Here is a 20,556-nt window from a genome sequence, read left to right as displayed (position 1 = left end):
CGGCTGGAGTAGAAGCGGGTTAACCTGGGGCCAACGCAGGGCATCCACGGATCTTCCACGAAAGACTTCGATTCTGAGAGACCAGCCAACCCCCTGACCGAATGAGGACATCAAGGCCCAGAGACAGGTGCAGCCTGTAGGTCAGAGAGGCCCAGGCAGGACCGAGGAAGTGGAGGCCAGCTGGTCACTCACCAGGAGGTGGAGGCTGAAGAATGCAGCATCCCTGTCCCGGAGGAGCTCCTGGAGGGAGTGAGGATCAGCTCAGATTTTGGGGGGCCCCCATTCAGGGCCTGGGGCCTGCTCCAGCACCTGCGGCCCAAGGCCTACCCAAGGCAGAGATGAGGAAAGGAAAGCCAGGGGAGTCTGAGCTAGGGACAGGATCAGTTTCATGGCTCACAGCTGGGTCAGGCACAGGTGGAGTCAGGGGTCGGGCACAGGGTCATGGTCAGGGTCAGGATCAGAATCAAATCTGGGGTCTTAACCAATATCATGGGTCAGACCCAAGCAGGGAATAGCCAAGGCTGGGTCAGGAGTCCAACTCAGGCTTCATTACCAGGCTGACTCGGGCACGGCAGGTGAAACCATCACCCACAGTGTGGACCGGATCGCAGGTGCACGTCCTCTGGCCATCCCCTAGGCTTTTGCACTCAGCATAGGTGCTGCAGCCTCCGTTATTCTGAGGCAAGGACAGGAGGGAGAGGCATCAGTAGCTCCCAGGACTCCTCTGCCCCAACCAGCCCTGTGAAAAGGGCCAGGAAGATCCCTGTCCAATCCCCCTCCCACCCCCTAAAGTCCTATTTCCTACTGATCAGTTTTTGAGCCTGTGGGGAAGGTGGCTCACCCTTCAGAGGCCCTTAGAACCCTGCTGGGGACAAGGAGGGCTGGTTGCCCTGTGAAATAGGGTGGGGCTTGGGGCCTGACCTGGGAGCAGGGGTCCAGGAGCTCACAGGTCCGGATGCCATCCCCACTGTAACCCTCGCGGCAGGTGCAGGAGACCTGTCCCAAATCCTGATCAGTGGGGCTGCTGGGACCCAAGAGTGGGCCAGCACCCTGGACAGGAGTACCCCTCCCAGGTCGCCTCCCCTGCCGGTCGGGGAATGGCACAGCCTGTGTCCAACCCTGTTGTGCTGACCTGCTGAGGACCTGTGGGAATACATTCAGCGTGCATGTGGCAGCCCCCATGGTGGATGAGACAGCTGTTAGCTTCTGGAGGAAGAGACACTGGGATGAAGTGGCCCCTTCATTCATCTGTTCGTTCACATGCTCATCCCCTATTGTCAGTACCCTCAGGCCCTACACCCCTGTGGACCCCTCATCTCTTCCTAGTCTGACTCAGATCACTGAAACCAGACCCCTAGTCCCACATACACCCAGGTTGGGGGTCCCAGCCTCACCCTGGCACAGCTCCCCGTCACCCGTGTAGCCATCCTGGCAGGTGCATGTCCGCTGCCCAGGCGCCACCTTGGTGCAGTTGGCATGGGGGGAGCAGCCACCGTGGTCATGCGCACATGGGTCCATCTCTAGGCAGATGATCCCAGGGAGTTGTGAGGAACAGGCAAAGGGATAGAGTGGGGACAGGGGAGGAGGGCATGGGAGGAAGGAAAAGGTCAGAGGGAGGGCTAAGACCGGAGATGGGACAGGGAAAGAGGCTGGATCATAGGGAACTCGGGGCATCAGTGTGGCTGGACCTGAACAGTAGGTGCCGTTGCCCGAGTACCCTGCGGCACAGACGCAGGCGGGGGCTGCCGCCGAGTCCTGTACACAGCTGGGAGGGATGACAACAGTCAGCCTAGGCCTGCCCTGACCCCAGTCCGCCCACCCACTTGCCCGCCTGCTCCAGGTAGAGCTCACTCACTTGGCATTAGGGTCACATTCCTTCGGGCAGTGAGGACCAGAGATTTCTGGGGAGTAGGAGGATGGGATGGTTCTGGTCATTCAGACCCAAGAAACACCCTCCCAGGATTCAACTGCCTCCCCTTTGGGGCCACTCACTCTGGTCACAGCGTCGGCCCTGCCAGCCCACATTACAGACACAGCTTCCGTCCCCTCGCAGCCCCTCCTGGCACAGCCCGTGGGCACAGTCACACACTGAGAGTGGACAAAAGAGGACAGGAGTTACCCATTGCTTCTGTCCTGCCCCTGCTGTGGTGTCTCCATGACTGCTGTCTGCTGCTAGGATGCCCACATTCCTGCCCCCTCCCCACTCCTCACCTCCAGTGCAGTTGGGCCCGTAGCGGCCCAGCTCACACATCTCACAGGCCGTTCCGTGGAAGCCCTCGTGGCAGCGGCACTCCCCACTGCCCAGAAGCCTGTCCTGGCACTGTCCGTGGCCAGAGCACACCCCACCCAGACCCCCCGGGCACGGCTCGCACAGTATGCCAAAGAAACCGGGGCAGCAGTCAGGCACCTGCGGGGAGGGGGTGCAAGGAGAGGCCCACACAGGCCAGGACAGATATCAAGGAGAAGCAAAGTGCTGGGAGTGGGGAGGTCATCTTGGGACCACAAAGCCATTGAACAAAGTAAGCTGGATCCAGGGAAAAGGAGATGGCCTTCTACAACCTTCCCCATGGCAGGGCTGACACTCAAGCAGGGAGTGGCTGTGCCAGATCCCACAGTGAGGGGCAGAGCTAGACCCAGTTGCTGCCCCTGGGGCTTGGTTGATGGTGTCAGCTCTGGGCCTCTCTCCTTGTCCCATCCCCCTCCCTGGGGGCATGGCCACAGGGACAAACGCTGGCCCTTCTAACCTCAGACCTCTCCCTCGTCCCCCTTTTCTGGGCCCTTGCTTTACTGGCCTCACCCTAGTCCCAGCCCTGCCTCTGCCCTTGAAATCTAATCTGGGATCTCCCCTGGGCCCCCACTCCCACAGCCTTCATCCTGGTCAAAGATCTGGGTGTGAAGGTTCAAGGCAAACCTGGATCTTCTTGGCACACGTGTAAGAACAGCCCCGGGAGAAGGAATAGCCAGATCGGTAGAGGCAGCTCTTCCTGGGGGTATCCTGGAAATGGGAACAGGCAGGAGGGCTTAGCCAGTAGCTTCGGTAGGGCAGAGCAGTGACTGGGGAGACAGACAGATGGACTACAGGTATCAGTGGGTAAGACGTGAGCAGGATAGCAGAAGGGGCAGGCTGGATGGAGATAGATCGACCTGATGAGGAGGCAGGATCCAGGCCTGGGCCACAGGTTCACAGGCCTCCAGCTGAAAGTCTAAGTGAGGCCTGCTCTGAGAAGGCCTGAGCCCAGGCCTCCTGGCCTCTACCAGGGAAGTCGAGAGGCCCTTGCCACTCCAGTTCCCCATGCCTCAGTGAGCAGACCGGGGCTCAGGGGGCACCTTGGGAGCAGTGAGAGCAGACGAAGCAGGGATGGAATTGAGCCACGCCCAGCCTCACCTCCAGCTGGAAGCCCTGAGTGCAGCGGAATTTCCGGGTGCAGTTTATACATTTCTCCTTTGGGGGGGAGGGCAGAGGTTAGGTGGTCCCGGGGAGGAGGCCCCCAAGCCCATCTTCCTTCAGGGCAGGCTGACAGCTCTCCTACCCTGGCCAAGTGCCCCTCCCGCCAGTCCGCACCTCCCAGCTCTGCACTGCCCAGCTGCTCTCCCCCGGCCCCAGCATCTCACCCGCAGGGCCTCGGCATGGCTATGTAGGCAGCGGCTTGAGCCCACAGTCAGGACTCCTGACAGGCCAAATAGTGAGCTACCAGGGGCCTCCAGCACCGGGCCTTCCAGCGGCACATGGTTCACCTCAGGCTGGGAAGAGGGGCAGGAGGCTGAACCCAGCCCAGCCCAGCCCAGCCCACCCTCGCCTCAGGGCTGGGGCTATATCCACAAAGGGGGTGTCCTAGGATGGAGGCTCTAAGGGGAGGAACTCCAAAGAGAAGGGGCCTTCAAGAGCAGGGTTTCTGGAGTCAGCTCTCCTTGTCGCCACAAACCTGGCCACTATGGTTGTAGAAGACAAGCCAGTAAGCGGGGCCCAGAAGAGAGTTTCGGTGTCCCCCCCTCTGCAGAGCTTCCGAGGAGAGTGCCTCCCCCAGGACCACATGGTGTCGCACTGTGTCTGCATCCTGAGAGAAAGGAGAAGCTCGGGGGACTCCAGGACTGCCCAGTGCCCTGGACAGTGGCATTCCGCCCACTGTGTCCCTTGGCATCGTGCCCCCATCCGTCCCAGTGACCTCACCAGGCTGCTGCTGTTGCCTTGGGCCTCCAGAGAGTGATTTGTGGGCACGAAAATGGTGTAGGCAGTGGCAGCCTCAATCTGGGGCACCAGGCTGTGGTGCTAGGGACAGGGGCTCAGGGTCAGGGATGGGCATAATATGCCCTCAGTCCTGGCCCTGGGAGCCAGCCAGCCCCCTCCGCACCTGGGGAAGATGCCCCTGACCATGAACTCCCCCTCTTCTCTCGCCCTTACCTGCAGCAGCTCCCGGAAGAGACGGAAGGCAGGCACTGAGTCCAGCTGCTGCAGCAACCCCCGTCTACCGGGCGTGTCCTTTCGTGGAGGCAGTAGGACCTGTCACAGAGCACGGGGTTTAGTCAGTATGTCACTGCTTCTTGGCCTGCCCAGGAGGTTCTGAGCACACTCTCCTCCCACGATACCTGGCTGAGAACATGCAGGACACCGTTGGTGGCAAGGAGGTCGGCCACATCCAAGCTGGCGTTCTGCACCCAGACTCTCTGGAAAGCAGCAGGCAGAGCTCAGCCACAAGTGGACACAGGTAGACACTTAAGAGTGGGTGCAGCACCAACAGAGAGGCTGCTGGGCACACAGGTACCCACAGGTGACCCCCAGCCTGGTCCAGACAATCTCAGACTCAGGACTAACCAGATGGGCACACAGGCCCTCAGCAGGGCCCATGCATGAAAGGGACGGTGTGTACATGCGAAGATGGACAGGCAACCCATGGCAGGGCAGTCACTGCTGGTCCAAAGACACTGTCCAGCCCAGCAGCAAGTATCCCCGACATACCCTCTGAGCCCAGCCCTGGACAGGGTGAGGGAACCCCAATCTTACCTCCTGGGGTCCCGGTCCAGGAAGCCTGCAGTCACTCAAGTTCCCTCCCATGCCCTGCACAGACCCCTCTTCTGCCCAGAGTTCACCACATACCCCACTGATGTTGTGAATCTCCCAGCGTGTGGTGGGGCTCAGGGTGGCCACCTCCTGCCCACCCAGCTGGGCCAGCTTCTCCTCAGAGAGGGCGCCCTGGAGAAAATGGGCCCTGAGGGGCATAGTTGGGGGAGACCAGGGAACCAGATTAGTGTAACCTAAAGACACCTCTGGGACCGGGCTCTACCCCCAGAGTGAACAGATGCCAGGCTGAGAAGCTCCGGGGAGGGGCTGGGCCCGACCCTGGCTGCCCACCTAACCAGTTGTGGCAACATCCTCGGCTGTAGCCAGAAGGCCTGGTCCTCAGGGCTCAGCCTGCGGATGGCGGACTCAGATGGCACCAGGGCTGTGACTCGGCTGTTGGCAGGAAGAGTGATGCCGGCTTTCTGTGCAGGTGGTGTGCAGAGGGACAGGAGGAGGGTGAAGGCAGTCACCATCTTCAGATCACCTGCTCCCAGCCTCCAGGACTGCCCCCACCTCCCGCTCATGGAGATGTTATGTGGCACCCGTGTCCAGGGAGGCCTCTTGGATTTGAGCAACAACCCCAGCATTCTGCCCTGTCCTACCTTGATCCACTGGTAGAAGACAGAGAAGTGGGCATTTGCTTCCAACTCCTAAGGGAAGGGAAAGAGCTGAGGTCATGGTCTTAGGGACAAACCCAAGCCTCCCTTCCCCCCAGAACCCTTAGCACTGCCCCTTTCCACCTGAGTGTGGTGCATGAACCCCCCTCCCAGCACAGAGAACCACTCACCCGGAAGATGTCTCCGTAGCAACTGAAGCCATCACCCCCATAGCCAGAGGGGCATGTGCAGACCCGTTGGCCTCCCCCCACTGCCTGGCAGGTGGCCTGGGGCAGAGAGATATGACCCTCCATTTAGCACCCACGTGGCAAGCTGGAAAGTTCCCATCCTCTCTCTCTCTGTCCACCCTTGACATGCATCTTTCTACTGTCTGCCTTTCCAACCACCTGTCCCCACCATTTTTCCCCAGCCATCCAGTCTGCGCTCATGTTGCTCCTCTGGTGTGCCTGGCCCTGTTCCCCAGGATCATGGTGCATTTGACACAGGTTATCCACCCTGTTGTGACACATGAATCACAGAAGCCCAGGTCTGTGGAAGCACCCAGGAGGCCCCGTACTCTCAGGAGAGGCCTGAGCTAAGAATGAAAGGAGCTAGCCAGGCCAAAGGTGTGGCACAAGGGAAGCCTTTCAGAATACACAGGTAGAGGTGTGTGGTATCAGAGCTGAGCGAGATCAGGGGACAGCAAGGAGCGCAGAGTGACCTTGCAGAAGAGCACGGAATGAGAACAGTGGGGGTCAGTGCAGAGAGAGGAGGCTGGGCAGGGGCTGGGGCCTTGATAAAGAGTAAAAGCTCTATCCTGTGGGCAAAGGGGCGACACATGTCAGTTCATGTCAGTTCTGAGCAGAGGCAGGGACACCCAGAGAGCTGCAGCCGAGGCCCACCCCGGAGAGTCTCCCAGGCTCTGGGCCCTCTCACCAGGTCATGGCAGCCACCGTTGCCTGCCCGGCAGGGGTCGATAGGGCTGCACACATAGCCGTCCCCCGCATATCCCAGCTTGCAGGTGCACCGGCTCTGGATAGGGGAGTGGAGGGCCTCATCTCACCAGGAGCACCCAACCCTTTCCTCCTCCCCTCCTCAGCTCTTGATGGGCACTGGCCCCTGGGGAGGCCTGCTCAGACCCCAGAGGAGCTTCTCCCAGCCCCACTCTTGGAGAGCTGTGTTCCAGACGGGGAGGCAGGCCCTGAGGGGAGACTGGCTCTTAGCATGAGTTCAATAGAGTGATGGCATTAGCAGGGAAGCCACCATGGAGAGTCTGTGCCTCTCTGCCCTCAGGCCTGGGCCCTGCCAGGACTGTTGGGGTCAGTGGTATGTGGTGAGTGGGCTGGTGTTTGCCAAGGGCAGCCCCAGGGATGGCAGCTTGATCCCAGCTCCAACCCTGCTACCCTGCTCAGCAACTCTGATCCTTCCCACTAAATGACAGTGTCCTTGGGCTTGTTTCCACTGCAGGTAAGTGACTGGCAAGACTCCCCAGATCTCAGTTGCCCTTGTTTGCAAGTTGGGGGCATCTCAGCCTACTTATTCCAGTCCTCAGCTCTGAACTTTAAAGCTCCTGGTGGAGCCTGGAGCTCTACCCTTCAAGCCCATCTGAGTTCTCACTGCTAAGCCCCATGGACCGGTTGGCTCAGGCCACCTGGGGTGGGAGGACAGGGAGCCCATGGGTCCCTGCACAGGCCTGGGCCACGAAGAGGCTGATCCTGAAGCAGCCAGGCCTGGCCTCCCAGTTGGCATATTAGATATTCTTAAATGCCAGCTAGTCCTCGAGTTTACCAGCTTGAAACGCCTCACATGGAAGGCTCCGGGTTCTGAGACCCCATGATCAGTGTGAGATTGCAAAGTTCTAGAGCTGGTGTCAATGAGTCTAAAGATTTGGGGATGTCACTCCCCTTGGGCAGGGGTCTCTTCCTGCTTTGCTCAGCATCAAATTCCTAAGTCTAGAACAGGAACTAGCATGGAACAAGTGCCTGGTGACACGTGGGAAACCAATGAGTGAAAGAATAAACTGTCAGAGGACAATGGCCCCAGTGCCCAGTTAGAGCAGGGAACCCACTGATTTGGTTGCAAGAGCTCTTTATCCTCGAGAGTAAGCAGGCACAGCCTTCTGATTTGGAAAAAATGCTGCCTAGGCTGGCCCTGGAATGCACTTTCCATTAAAACTCCCGGAGCGGTCACGTGGCTTCCAGCACGTTTCTGATGCGTCCACAGATTATATGACTCAGTATTTCACAACTGGGTTCTCATTTGTGTCTGAGGTTCGAGACCCTGAGCTGAAATTCAGTTCTTGGAGTGGACATTCGAGGAGTCAGAGGGGGTATGAGGAGAGTACCCTGGAACAGATGTCCCCCACCCCACTCTGCTGTCCCCAGGCCTGCTGCGCCTTACCTGCCCGGGTCCCACATAGCTGCACAGGGCATCAGCATGGCAGCCGCCTCGCGTGTCCAGCTCACACTCATCAATGGCTACGCAGACTCGGCCGTCCCCACTCCAGCCTTTGTGGCATGTGCAGTTGTGGGTGCCCAGGGCCCCAGGGACACACTCAGCCTGTGAGAGCCACAGATAAATGAGTCAGGGCTGCAAGGAAGTGGGCAGAGGGCAGAGGAGTCCCACCTCCCACCCCCGAGTCAGGACTTCAGGGATTGGACAATGAGACTGACGTTCTCTGAGCAGCCACCACGGTCTGGGTGGGAGCAGGGGTTGCTGGGTGTGCAGGAGAAGCCGTCGCCCTCAAAGCCATCGAGACAGAGACACCTGGCAGAGGATGATGAGAGGCTTCCGTGAACCTCGGGGTGAGGCTAGAGGCTGAGCAGCAAGGTCACGAACAGGCAGAGAGGAAGTTCGAGCCTCACCTGTCCTTGCCCCCCTGGCTAACACAGCGGGCATGCGGGTGGCAGTTCTGGGCCTGCTCCGTGAGCCCACAGTTGCTTGTGGACTCGTTGCAGAAGCGGCCGCTGAAGCCTGGGGCACATGTGCCACTCTGGCACACGCCTCCACTGCCTGGACGATTGTCACATAGACCGTGGACACAGCCGCAGTCTGTAGGGAGGGGATGGGAGCAGAGAAACTGAGGCAGGGGTAGGGCTAACTGGGAGCCAGGATGCAGCAGTGCTGGGAATGGGGCAGCCAGCAAGGATTTGACTTCAGGCTTACAAAAATCAGAGCTCATCAGAGACTCAAAGGTGGGCAGAGGAAATGAGAGGGGGGCATTCGTTGCTTTCAGTCACCCCATTCCAGCTGCCCTACGCCCAAACCCCCCACCAGGAGGTTCTCCTGCCTGTCTGACCTAAATCCTAAATGCTTTAGATTAAACCATGGTTCTCTCTTCCTAGCACAGGTGAAGGAGACTTCTATTTCTGCTCCCAAATCTTCCTCCACTCTGGGGGTTTAAGCCTTCCTCCTGGGGGTCCCCAGTCCCCCTTCCAAGCAGAACCTTTTTCTCCCTGGCAGGCACTCACCTTCCTGGCACTGGTCTCCATGCTTCTTTGGGTTGGAGCAGATGTGGCAGGCAATGCCCTTGTAGTCTGGGAAGCAGAGGCAGGCGCCGTTGCCCAGGACCCCATCGCTGCACTGGCGATGGCAGGAGCAGGATCAGTCGCCGGGAGGGGACTCTCACTTCCTCCCCTCACACCGCTTCCTACCCTGGGCTCACTGAGCTCCTGCTCCCCCCACAAGACCTCCTCCCGGATCCCCCAAATCACCAATGCTGCCAAAGAACTAGCCCCCTAAAGGGCACCCAGCCCTGGAGGCTTCACCTGTGACTTCCTTTCAAGCATCCTCTGCTCTTCCCTAGCCAGGTGCTAAAGTAGCTTTGATGTTACAAAGTGGCAAAAACAGACTAGAAAAGAAAACTATTCACAAATAGCCTTTATGAAAGTAGATACAAAAATCTATCTATGCAATTATTTCTAATTAAAAGAATAAAAAATATGACTCAACTTCCACTGCCTAGATGTGAGAAACCTGAGGCCAGATAGAGGCAAGCTTGGCTCAAACACACAGCCAGTCACTGGCCCCACAGCTCCCCCACTTCTCCCCCAGGGCAAGAGGGGACTCACGTTGCCTTTGCCATAGCAGGGGTTGGAAAAGCCCCCAGGACACTGTGCACAGTCAGGCCCAAAAAACCCTTTGCAGCAGCCAGGTTTCTGTAAGAGATGGAGCATGTCTGAAGGTCTGCCTGGCAGCATGCCACCCCCACTGCCCCAGTGACTTTTGCTCCTTGGTCCCCTCTCGAGAGCAAGGGGGTGGACAAGGCCCCTCTGGGGCCCCTTGCCCATATCAGGATGCAGCACAGGTCTCTGAGGAAGACAGCCCACTCAGTCCCAGCCTGGGGGCCCCAGAGGAGAAGCAAGTATCTCAGGTCACCGGGGACAGGGTGCCCGTGCCCAGGCTCACCAGGAAGGTCTGGTTGCAGTAGTAGGCGCAGCCCTTCTTCAGGACGTTGAGCCCAGTAGGGTCGTGGGTGTAGACACACTCCTCAGGGGAGAGGTCCTAGGGTGGGCCATGCAAAGCTGGTCAGCAGGTATGGGTTCTGGGCTGACACCCTTTGCCAGGTGGCTCTGGTCATGGGTCCTCAGCCCCCTGGGTATAGCACTCCCACCCTCAGCATGGCTGAGAGGTGCTGAACCTCCAGGTCCAGCCTTGCCTTCCAGCCCCACTGCCCCACCCTGACCCCGGGCAGTCAGGAGTCAACCCTCAGGGCTGGGCCAAGGGATGCTCACCAGCTTCACGCTGTTAGGGGGGCACGTGCTAGTGGTGTTCAGGGCTTGGCAGTCCACACAGGAGCCCTGGGCAGGGCATGGGGAGGGGGGAGAGCGGTCAGTCCTGGTTTATTTATTCAGCATACCCTAAGTGGCATAGAGCTGAGAGCTGGGGTGTGAGAAAGAGTCAACAACAGGAGGGCCGGGAGACAGTGTGTGGGCAGAGAAAAGAGCAAGGACAAAGGCCCTGCGGTGGGAAGGAGCTTAGTGTGAGAGTGGCAGGCCTGGGCAGGGAGGCTGCAAACAGAAGATGCAAGAGTGGTCTCAAAGGGACGGTCAGCGGGCAGGGTATATGGGTGAGTCCAGGTGGGTCACTGGGGTCTGCGCCCGGGCCCCAGAGCCACCATTGGCCCCCTCAGAAGATGACCCCTACACAAGCAGCACTGTCTGGGCAAGGCCCGGCTGCGCCGCACGCACTCACCACCACGATCTTGTGCTGCTCCTGGCTGCAGTGCTTGGGCAGGATGGGCAGGATGGTCGGGGGCAGCAGGATGCCCTCCAGCATGTGGATCACACCATTGGTAGCCAGTACATCCGCTCTCCGCAGCGGGACCCCCTCATGTCCCAGCAGGATACGCCCCTGTGGTGGAGTCCAGGCTGTGGCCCGCCCAGCCCAGCAGGCTCAGCCCGCCCCTGCAGCTCAGGGACTGAAGGCCAGCCTGCCCTGCTCTTACCTCCCTTCCCCTCGGCAGGGCTTCCTGCTCTGGCAACGCTGCTTCAGCCTCGGTGCCCTGACCCACATTGTCTGCCACATGGAGCACCCCCACCCATGTGCTCTCCCTCCTCCCCCTCCTCCTGGAGCCCTCCCAGCCTGTCAGGCTCCAGGAGAAGGATTTGACCTGTGCCTGCCTCCCATATGACCCCCACCAGCGCCTCCTTGCCGCAGGGCTTGGAACATGAAGGCCGGTCTGAAAGAGGCCAAATGACTGGCCACTCATCACCAGCCCCTCCACAGGTCCATTCATTCCCGGTGCTCCTGGATCTCACCTCCTCAGAGATATTCACAGCCAGGACCTGGTTTGCCATGGTGACGACTCGGCCCTTGGAGATGAGTTTCTCAATGGTCAACTGGGGCAGAGGAGAGGGTGGCCTTAGGCTGGGCACTAGCCATACACGTTGGGGCCACATCCAGTCCTGTCCAGGTGACTCACACCTACTGCCTTGGTTCCCAGGCTCTCATCTGTGCTATAATAGTCCAGATGGGCAAGGAGAGGAGAAGTGCCCCTGGGAAGGCTGGAACCCACAGACAAACCCCTCAATAGGCCAGCATTGGGTACAAGCTGGCCACCCTCTGGGAGGAAGACCTCTTACCTGGCCATGGCTGTAGATGTGGTGCCTCACCAGCTCCTGCAGTTTGGAGAGACCCTGGCAGGGGAGAGAGGCATTGGCTACTGGAGGCCAGGTAGGGGAGGTGGAAGCCCTAGTCCCCCCATGTCCCCAGCCCCTTCTTTCTGCCTAGCTTACTGTTGTGAAGAGGTAGATCAGGCGGCCATCACGCAAGCTGTCCACAGCCTCGTTGCTTGGGGCAAAGACTGTGAAGGGCCCGGGCCCATCCAGGATGGAGGGCAGCCCACAGTTCTGTGGTGGTAGGAGGGAGGCTCAGGGAGGCTCTGTGGCCAGCCCCCACCTCTGGGCCCTGCCACCCTCAGCCTGCAGGGAACTCCCACCAGGAATAAGTGATAGACATCAACAATGGGTCCATGCTACTGCAGAACTTCTGGATGGTGATGGGCTAGTTCTAGGATGGGGGCATGGGCAAAGGCCCATGCTATTCCCAAACCCCACATCACTGAGGGACAGATTCTGGTTAATGAGGGGTCCTGGCCCAAAAGGTCAGATAGGCTAGGTCCCTTCCCACAGACTCACCTCTAGGATGGTTTCAAACCGACTGAAGGCATCGGTGGAGGCAAGGATCTGGCCGATAGTTCTCTGTAGGAAGGGATAAGCATTAGGGCTGCAGAGGAGTTATTGGTGAGGCTGCTTCAGTTCCGGAGGCAAAAAAGCTGCTCTCCAGCCCTGCCCTGAACTACCTCTGCCACCTCTCTAAATTCTGTGGGGTCAGGGGTCACCTAGTGGCACAGGGTGAGGGGAGAGGAGGACACTAGCTTACCTTGGAGTCTGTAGGGAGCTCTGGTGGGGGCTGCCACCGCAGGGCAGTGACCAGGTGGAAGACGCCGTTAGCTGCTGGGTAGTTGGTCTCGTGGATGGTGAACGTTTGCTGGGGCAGGTCTTTGTATTTGTAGGTGTATTTCTGCTGAGAAATGAGACCTCTGGCTCAGATTCCACATGCCAGCCCCCTATCCTGAGACTCTGTCCCACCTCCACACCTTTGCTGGAGCTGTGTCCCCCACCTGTGACTCCTTTGGTCCCCAGGCTGAGGTCCCCCCTTCTTACCATGAAGCGGCTGAAAGTGACAGTAATCTCCTGCCCAGCCAGTGTCCACCACTTGCGTGTTTGCTGCTGGGTCCCCAAGTCCTCCAGTATGTGCTGCCCTGCAATGATGTGCCGTCTGCAGAGCTGCTGGGCATAGGATGCCTGTGGGCACAAGGGGATCAGAGTGCCTAGGGGGGCCCGGACAGGTGGTCCTCTTCATGTCACTTTGCCCAAGCAACAGAAGGGACAAGTTCCCCAGAGTGTAGACTGGGGACTCTCTCAGGCCCTGAAGCCTGGAGCAGAGTCCAGGAAGGAGGCAAGGGCTGCAGCAAGGCTCCTCAGTGGGAAGGGGCTCACATTCATGGCCCAGGAGGTCCTGGAGGGGAGGGACGGCAGCAGCACCGTGAATGGGCCCGACGTGGTGAGGATCTCCCGGCAGCCCTGGTCTGGGGGGCAGGAGAGGGTGTATCAGAACGGATCTGGAGAGGCCCTAAGGCACCAGGGTCTGGGGTCTAGCTCCCACCTCCACCATGCACCCCACCACAACCCACTCTGCTTCCATAGCACTTGGGCCAAAAAACAAGGTATTTCCGCAGAGCCCGCCCCTCCCTCCCTAACAGCAGTGTTGGGCTCAAGGGGCGGGGTCACATACCCAGCATGGTGAGAGCGACTCTGAACCCCAGGGCCCGTATCGTGCTGGCACCGGCCTTCTGCACCTCGTGGAGCAGGTGTCCATAGCAGGCACGCCCATCCCCCACCTGGCCCTCCTTGCACACACAGCTGGGGGGCAGGAGAACCGGTTAGGGGAGGGGGTGGGGCCAGTCCCCACCACCTGGCCCACCCTCACCTGTCCCCACAAGGCCTTGAGCTGAGGGTACACACCTCCCCTTGCCCAGCCCACCCTCTCTGCCATGTTCCTGGTGCCTGCCCCGAGGCCCCTGTGCCCACCTGGTCTTCCCATCGGGGGTCACCTGGCAGGTGGCTGACTGGTCACAGGAGAAGGGGAAACAGTAGGCAAAGCAGCCTGCAGACGCATTGCCATTGATGCTGACCAGGCCTGGCTTACACGTGCAGGAGGCCTAGGCAGGGCCAGGAGGGTGACATCATGTCCATGAGGACCATGGGCATCTGCTACACCCACAGATCTCTGCTGGGTCCTCAAAACCACCCTCCAAGAAGAGGGTGTCATTCTCTTCTTATTTTACCAATGGGGCAGCTAAGGCTCCCAGAAGGCCCTTGATTTGCCCAGGGTCCCACAGCCAGTGTGGGTGGGTAGATTGAGGGGCAGAATTGGCCTGGACCCCTGCTCACCTTGCCTGGCCCCTTGTACAGACATAAGGTAGAGTTGCTCGGACAACCACCATTGTTGGTGTTGCATGGGTCCTGGGGCAGACACACTGTCCCATCGCCATGGTAGTTCTTGGGGCAGCGACACTGTGCCTGCCCGGTGGGGCTCACTGAGCACTGAGCCAATGGGGAACAGGGCGATGGCTGACATGGGTCAGGGGCTGCCAGGGCAGAGAAAGAATCCAAGTGAGCTTGGCTCTCAAGAGCCTATCTCCTCCACAGCTTCCATCGGGCTGGCCCAAAGAGGGGGTGAGCAGGTTGATCTAGACCTTGGAAACAAGCCCCTTTCATCTCCCTCAGGATAACTATTGCACTTGCTGGTTTAAAAGGACATCCTCCCTGAGCCTGCTCACCCTGAGCTGGGGCTCCCTGCCTCTAGGTCACAGACTTACCTTGGCAATTGCTGCCCTGCTGGGTGTAGGGAGGCAGGCATCTGCAGGTGGGGTCCCCTGCAGAGCACTGGGAATTACGGGGACAGTGCAGGGCCCGGCACTCAGGCACCTCTGAGTAGAGAGGGGAGAGTATTGCAGTGGCTGAAACCCCAGGTTGGAAAGGAACACAGGGCATAGATGCTCTGCCCAATATGCTGTGTGACTCTGGCCAGGGCCCTGCCCTCCCTGGGCCTCAGATGCAAACCCTCCTCCTGACCAGCTGTGTGCCTCTCCTACTTAGAAAGATCAGGGTGCACACAGAGGTCCTACTGAGGCTCAGGCCCCATCTGTCACCCAGTCGACCCCTCCTGTTCTGGCCACTGAGGACCCACCGCCCAGGCTGCCTCCGCAGCATGCTCACCTTGGTCACAGAGAGGTCCAGTGTATCCAGCAAAGCACAGGCAGCTTCCATCCCCAAGCGGCCCATGTCTGCACACGCCATGCACACAGCTGCACACTGGGAAGGACACCCAGGACAGGTGGGACCCTAGCGTCACTCAGGGAAACACAGGGATCTCGAGTGCCTGCCCTCCACATTTCCAGAACTCAGTTCTAATAGGCACAATTTCAAGAGTGCAGAGCTGTGATGCAGGACTGCAGGGTAATGAGAACCCAGGGAGGCACCTGGCCCAGCCTGGGGGTTCAGGCAGGGCTCGAGAAGGCCTCCGGGAGGCCTCCAAGAACAACATGTGCAAGAGCTGGAGGTGTGATGAACCAAAGTTTGTGTTCCCAAAGGGGAAGTGATGGGCTGAGGGGCTGGGAGGGAGGCTGGTGGGATTAGTTGTAGGCCCTGAGTCTCCACAGGCCCCCAGGTGGACACTGGCCTGTCCTCCTGCCAGAGCTCACCTGACTGACAGTCAGGACCGAACCGGTTGGGGTCTTGGCACTCCTGGCAGGCTGAGCCACTGAAGTTTTCCTTGTGGAGGAACACACCCAGTCAGTGTGGTCCCTCCGCTGTCCCCTACCCCAGACTGCCCGGCTCTTACCTGGCACACGCAGGTCCCATTCCTGTCTATGCCATCCAGGCAGGTCCCATGGCCGTTGCATGGGGTCTCTGCACCACCAGGGCACTCTGTGGACCCCCCAGAACTCAGCTGTGGTCTAAGAACTCTAGATTCATCCCTGACCGCAGCCGCTCTGGGTGGCCCCAGATGTGGCCCCTCCCCAGGGCAGCCAGAGCCAGGCAGAAGCTGTGTTGGCTCTCAGTAAGGAATCATTAAATGAACAAGGTGAAGGGAAATGCGGGCAGATGCTGCACATGGGGAGCTAGGGCTGGGCTGTGAGGAACTAAGTGGGAACTCCCTCCCCTCCCCCCTGTACCATAGCACTGGGATCCCCAGTAGCCAGGGCAGCAGGCCTTCTGCACCACGTCCTTCCAGCACTCCACACTGCAGCCACTCATGGACACCAGAGAGTCCCCCAGCTGCACCTCATAGCTGAGGATAAAGGACGGGCAGGGCGATGGGCAGGGCGGTGGGCAGGACTCCCACCCTGCAGCCCCCACCCCAGCCTCCTGACGTGTAGATTCATATTCTTACTGCACCTCCCCTCTCTGTGCTAGGCCCAGAGTCGAGCACAGGGCCTGGCACACAGTAGATATTCAGTGAACACCACCTGGCCCCCTCTGCCTCCACCACCGGAGGAGCCAATAGGTGTGTGGGTGAGGCCCTGCCCTCCCTGCCAGGCCTGCCAGGCTCTTCCTCAGCCCGATACCCCGCAGGACACCCCTGGAAGTGGGCAAGGATGGGGGGGGGGCTCCGCACCGGCAGTTCTGTGGTATCTTCTCGGGGAACTCACGAAGCCAGCCTGAGGGACACACCCGTTTCTTGATGGCGGGACACACGGTGCAGGGTATGTGAGTGACAAACTTGGTCTTCACATCACAGCGTCTGGACCATACCTGGGTCACAGGTGGGTTTTGGAGTGAGAGGCCTGGACCCTGGACCAGTCCCGACTGTGGCTCGGACCATGCCAGGGCTGGCTCACGGCCCCACTGGCTGGGACCATGCGGTCCACTGCCCATCATCAAATGGGCAATGCTGGCAGTGAGGGAGCTGAGAGGAGCCAGGCTGGAGGCCAGGCAACTTCCTGGAGGAGGTAACAATTGAGTTGGGGCCTGAAGGATGCAGGAGACTTGGTTGGGGCAGTGCTCCTGGCAGAGGGATAGGAGAGGAGAAAGGCAGGAAGGGGGAGGGAGCAAGCAACCATGTGTGATGAGGCAGAGCAGCCAAGGAGAGGCTGGAGCGGGGCTAGTGGCCAGGCCATCAAGGTGAGGCATTGAGTCCGGGCAGCCCTGACTCAGTTGTTTTAAATGGGCCCTCTGGCTGCTGCAAGGAGAGCAAAGGTGAGGGCAGGGGAAGAGGTTGTCACCTGAGAGTGCCAAGAAAGCCCTCGGTCCCATTCATTGGCCTGTCATAGCTCCCACAAGTCTCATAACTGGGGCTACCTCTACAGCAACTAAGTTCCAATTACCTGCAGCACCGCACCTTAGAGGGACAGAAGCAAAACTCTTGGTTGTGAGTGGGAGAAAGGGCCATGGGAAGGTTCATTTGATGGAGGTTTGGGGGAGGGGGGCATGGCCTGGAGGCTAAGATGTTTTCATCTAAAAAATGCTGACTACACTGGTCCAGAGGGAGTGAGCCCAGGACATCCTTTCCTAGAATACATTATAGACAGACGCGTGGCCTCTCAAAGCAAGAGAAGAGAAATGGCCCTTCGCTACTGTGATTTGGCCTTTTCCGCTCAGGCCTCTGCGGTCTACAGAGGGAAGTTGCTGTGAGCGGCCTCAGGCCAAGCTGCAGGCTGGGAGTGTGGTCTCACTCCCCACCCCAGCCTCGGTCTTTGCTGAGCCAGGGAGCGGCTAGGAAGTTGGGTAACTCCAGGGTCAGGCAGCTGCTGGCTCAGGGCAAAGACTCAGCAGGCAGCGGGCTTCCCTGAGGGCCACCTGGCCAGCTAGCTGGGCACAGATGCCAGGGCAGTCACCACTGGCCCATGGACCAGCTCTTAGAGGAATGTTGGTCAGCCTGGAGAGGGGCTCAGGGGCAATGAGAGCACACTGTCCTGACTCCTGATAAAGTGGTGGGTGGATTCCGGGCACAGGAGGCCGGACCCCTGTGTGCTGGTAGACACTCATTCCCAGGACACCTCATTTGTAAATGTGTGAAATGGTGATGGATGGCTAAGCCAGCCACCAAATCACACTTCCTCTGGGACCACCCCACAGGCAGGCACTGAGGGTCCCTCTGCGAGGTGGCCCGGAAGGAGCATCAGCAACCTCAGCCCAGCCTCGCTGTTGGTCCCGCTGGGCAGTGAGGCTGGACTACATCCAAGTGCTGAATCAGATTCTCTTTTTCCTGGGGGCACCTCGGGAGCTGCCCAAGCCAGGCGGGGGCTGCACCCCTCCCTGCCCAAATCCAGAACTGATTTTGCAATGTCTGCTTCCCACAGAGACGCTGCTGGGGAAGTTGAGGAGACACGAGGTGTTGAGTCTACTGTGAGAACATGAAAGAAATTCCCCCAAGCTGGACCCAGAAACCGAACTCCCTCAGAGGAAGGGACCCCCAATCTACTTCCCCTGCCCTAGATCAATGCCCCTCTGCCTTCAAACTCCAGCTGGAGACCAAAGGCTCCACTAGCACCAGCATACTCCTAGCACAGAGAGGGTGCTTGGTAAAAGACTACTGAATGGACAGGTGCTAAGACTCTCCTTCCCCAGGAAGCCTTCCATGCCTCTACTGCCTGAAATTGTCTGTGCTTGAGTCCTGCTCCTGCCCCTCACTGTGTGACCCAGAGGTTATCCCTTCCCCTCGGAGTCTCAGTTTCCTAATATTTACAGTGGGTTTCACTCAACACAGGATGCTGGGAGGGCTGAGTGGCTGATGGTGTGTGACAGGAGGCCAGCAATGCTGTGTTCCTGTCAACAAGAACCTCTGGGCCCTTCTTTCCTGGCCCAGGCTGGCTGAGCCCCAGCCCCAGAAGGCAGGCTTAGAGGTGGTCAGAATCATGGGTCTCCGACAAGGGAAATGTCTCATCTGAAGCCCCTCACTGACCCCTCTTCCCAGAACATGAGAAGGTAGCAAGGCCTTTGAAATTCCCTTGCATTGTACACATGGGGAAACTGAGGCAGGGAGGGAACAGGAACTCACCTGCAGGAACAGTTTGCAACCCCTGGCTCTTCCACCATCACCGTCACATTTTCAGCCTCAGATCTGCCCGTCCCCAACCCTGACCTGGCCCGGAACCTGACGAGCTCCCTTTCCTTGCCTCTTCCTATCCTGGTTCTGCCTGGCAGTGGGATCCTGGGTAAATCCTTTCTCTCTATGGACTTCAGTCTGCCTGTGAGTGATACAGGACAGCAGCAGCTACCCCCAGAATCAGAAGACCTTGGCCTCGCAGGGGAGGGTCCCTCACCTGGAGGTAGGCTCCGCTAGGTGACTCTATCTCCATATTTAGGGTGAAAGACTTTCAGAAATTCTAGCTGGGACAATGTCCCTATTACAGGGCCTGGGTGGGCCCGCAGAAGGGCAGCCTGGAGGGGTGGGTGCTCATGGGCCTGACAGCCCCACGCCAGGACCGTTCTGCGGCCCCCTCCTGGCTGGACAAGGAATCGCAGGTGGTGGTCTGCACAGCTCCAGAGCTGGACTGACCGGTTTTCACCATCCTTGGGCCTTGGCTCCCTTAGGTGGAGAACAGGACCCCCTGCTTAGGGACTGTGAGGGTTTGAGGGATAATACTGGGTGTGCCAGAGCTGTGCACTCAATAAACAGCAGTTCTTAGGCATGAGGGTGTTATCTTTGGCTGCCATTTACCTAGACAAACTGTCAGCAGACCTCACTCTGCCTCTGGGCTCTCGTGGGGTTGGGCACAGGCACACAAGCACATACACACAGACACAGACAAACAGACACACAGACAGCATGCACACACCTGTGCCACATGAGTCTCTCAGTTTGTCAGCCCTGCGAAGATTGGAGGTAATCACATCTCTAATCTTCAGGCTATGGCCACACAGAAATTGGGCCTCAGTCTGTGCTGGAGGGCAGGAGGATGGGCCTGGCTCTGTGCCTCTTGCCCTCAGGCCTGGGAGACCTAGGGATGGCTGTCCACACCATACCACACTACACCACACCACACCACACGGCTGGCTGGTCAGGCACAGTTAGAGGAGGGCAGGCTGCCACCCCTACCACCCCAAGCTGCCACAAACAGACCTCAGCTTAGGGAGATGGACGTAACAGCCTGGCCCTCTGGACCTGCTCAGGGAAGGTCAGACACATGGCAACTGCCTGTGTGTCCCCAGACCTGTTCCCGATCTGTGTACACTCCCTCCCTGTTCCCACCACTGACCAGCAGGGCCTGCACACCTGGATAACCCCCTGCAACTGGCTCACACTCACCTTCTGCCCCGTGACGATGCCGGAGCCTGCTAGGCAGAAGGCCAGGAGGCAGAGCAGGAGGAGGCCCCGGGGCCCTGCCATGGCCAGCGGCGGCTGGCAGGCACACTGTCCAGCACAGAGTTGGGGCAGCCTGTGTGGGGAATGAGCTCTGGGAGGCAGGCAAAGGGCGGGCAAGTGGGATGGGGGCGGGCACTTGCTTTTAAAGCAGCCTCGAGGCCCCGCCAGCTCACCCCCACAGGAACCCGCCAGGATTTCCTCCCGCCTATCAGCAGCCTGCAGGCGGAAGGGAAGGTGCTGGCTACTGACCCCTGCATGGATGGCCTAGGCCCTGATTGGGGCTTCCTGGCCCCGGGTCCCTTCTCCTGGCATCACAGCCTCCAAGTCCACCATTAGCTACAAACCTGGGGTCTATCAGGGGTTGTGGAACAAATTCAAAAGCAAATGCACACAACTCCCTACCCCAAGAGTCTGCAGAAGCTCTGGGACACAGCCCCTGAATCAAGTCTGTGTCAACCTTTCCAACTGCTAAGAGCAAGAGTAGGCCTGAGTCCCTGCCAGGCTCTATGCTGAGTGGAGAGCCCACTC

At 59.2% G+C, this 20,556-nt stretch overlaps 1 protein-coding gene across 2 annotated transcripts in view; it reads right to left on the bottom strand.

Annotated features, from left to right (window-relative positions):
• Nucleotides 1-20,556, bottom strand: part of STAB1 (stabilin 1) — a 26,190-nt gene extending 5,634 nt beyond the window's left edge. Inside the window, exons 1-46 of one of the 2 annotated variants that reach the window (XM_087825016.1) lie at nt 19,972-20,556; nt 16,339-16,475; nt 15,896-16,011; nt 15,562-15,647; nt 15,422-15,491; nt 14,937-15,032; nt 14,537-14,647; nt 14,109-14,305; nt 13,746-13,876; nt 13,450-13,577; nt 13,155-13,243; nt 12,819-12,959; nt 12,535-12,678; nt 12,291-12,353; nt 11,889-12,002; nt 11,736-11,789; nt 11,412-11,492; nt 10,846-11,004; nt 10,386-10,451; nt 10,060-10,155; nt 9,723-9,809; nt 9,123-9,234; nt 8,517-8,703; nt 8,325-8,418; nt 8,053-8,211; nt 6,589-6,684; nt 5,844-5,939; nt 5,659-5,706; nt 5,348-5,478; nt 5,093-5,204; nt 4,585-4,662; nt 4,400-4,498; nt 4,169-4,267; nt 3,924-4,055; nt 3,613-3,741; nt 3,386-3,442; nt 2,912-2,995; nt 2,212-2,407; nt 1,993-2,088; nt 1,856-1,901; nt 1,689-1,765; nt 1,395-1,520; nt 1,133-1,206; nt 922-996; nt 554-676; nt 193-240 (exon numbers count right to left, since the gene is read on the bottom strand). In XM_087825016.1, the coding sequence (XP_087681142.1) occupies nt 193-240; nt 554-676; nt 922-996; nt 1,133-1,206; nt 1,395-1,520; nt 1,689-1,765; nt 1,856-1,901; nt 1,993-2,088; nt 2,212-2,407; nt 2,912-2,995; nt 3,386-3,442; nt 3,613-3,741; nt 3,924-4,055; nt 4,169-4,267; nt 4,400-4,498; nt 4,585-4,662; nt 5,093-5,204; nt 5,348-5,478; nt 5,659-5,706; nt 5,844-5,939; nt 6,589-6,684; nt 8,053-8,211; nt 8,325-8,418; nt 8,517-8,703; nt 9,123-9,234; nt 9,723-9,809; nt 10,060-10,155; nt 10,386-10,451; nt 10,846-11,004; nt 11,412-11,492; nt 11,736-11,789; nt 11,889-12,002; nt 12,291-12,353; nt 12,535-12,678; nt 12,819-12,959; nt 13,155-13,243; nt 13,450-13,577; nt 13,746-13,876; nt 14,109-14,305; nt 14,537-14,647; nt 14,937-15,032; nt 15,422-15,491; nt 15,562-15,647; nt 15,896-16,011; nt 16,339-16,475; nt 19,972-20,052 (4,821 nt within the window). In that variant the 5' untranslated portion in view covers nt 20,053-20,556. The remainder of the gene's footprint in view (nt 1-192; nt 241-553; nt 677-921; nt 997-1,132; nt 1,207-1,394; nt 1,521-1,688; nt 1,766-1,855; nt 1,902-1,992; nt 2,089-2,211; nt 2,408-2,911; nt 2,996-3,385; nt 3,443-3,612; nt 3,742-3,923; nt 4,056-4,168; nt 4,268-4,399; nt 4,499-4,584; nt 4,663-5,092; nt 5,205-5,347; nt 5,479-5,658; nt 5,707-5,843; nt 5,940-6,588; nt 6,685-8,052; nt 8,212-8,324; nt 8,419-8,516; nt 8,704-9,122; nt 9,235-9,722; nt 9,810-10,059; nt 10,156-10,385; nt 10,452-10,845; nt 11,005-11,411; nt 11,493-11,735; nt 11,790-11,888; nt 12,003-12,290; nt 12,354-12,534; nt 12,679-12,818; nt 12,960-13,154; nt 13,244-13,449; nt 13,578-13,745; nt 13,877-14,108; nt 14,306-14,536; nt 14,648-14,936; nt 15,033-15,421; nt 15,492-15,561; nt 15,648-15,895; nt 16,012-16,338; nt 16,476-19,971) is intronic. The other variant, XM_087825017.1, reaches the window with a different exon arrangement.

The sequence above is a fragment of the Miniopterus natalensis genome, chromosome 15, assembly GCF_054644295.1.
Source record: "Miniopterus natalensis isolate mMinNat1 chromosome 15, mMinNat1.hap1, whole genome shotgun sequence".
Classification (NCBI taxonomy): domain Eukaryota; kingdom Metazoa; phylum Chordata; class Mammalia; order Chiroptera; family Miniopteridae; genus Miniopterus; species Miniopterus natalensis.
Note: the sequence above shows the minus strand (reverse complement) of the source record. Positions and strands in the feature narration are given on the sequence as shown.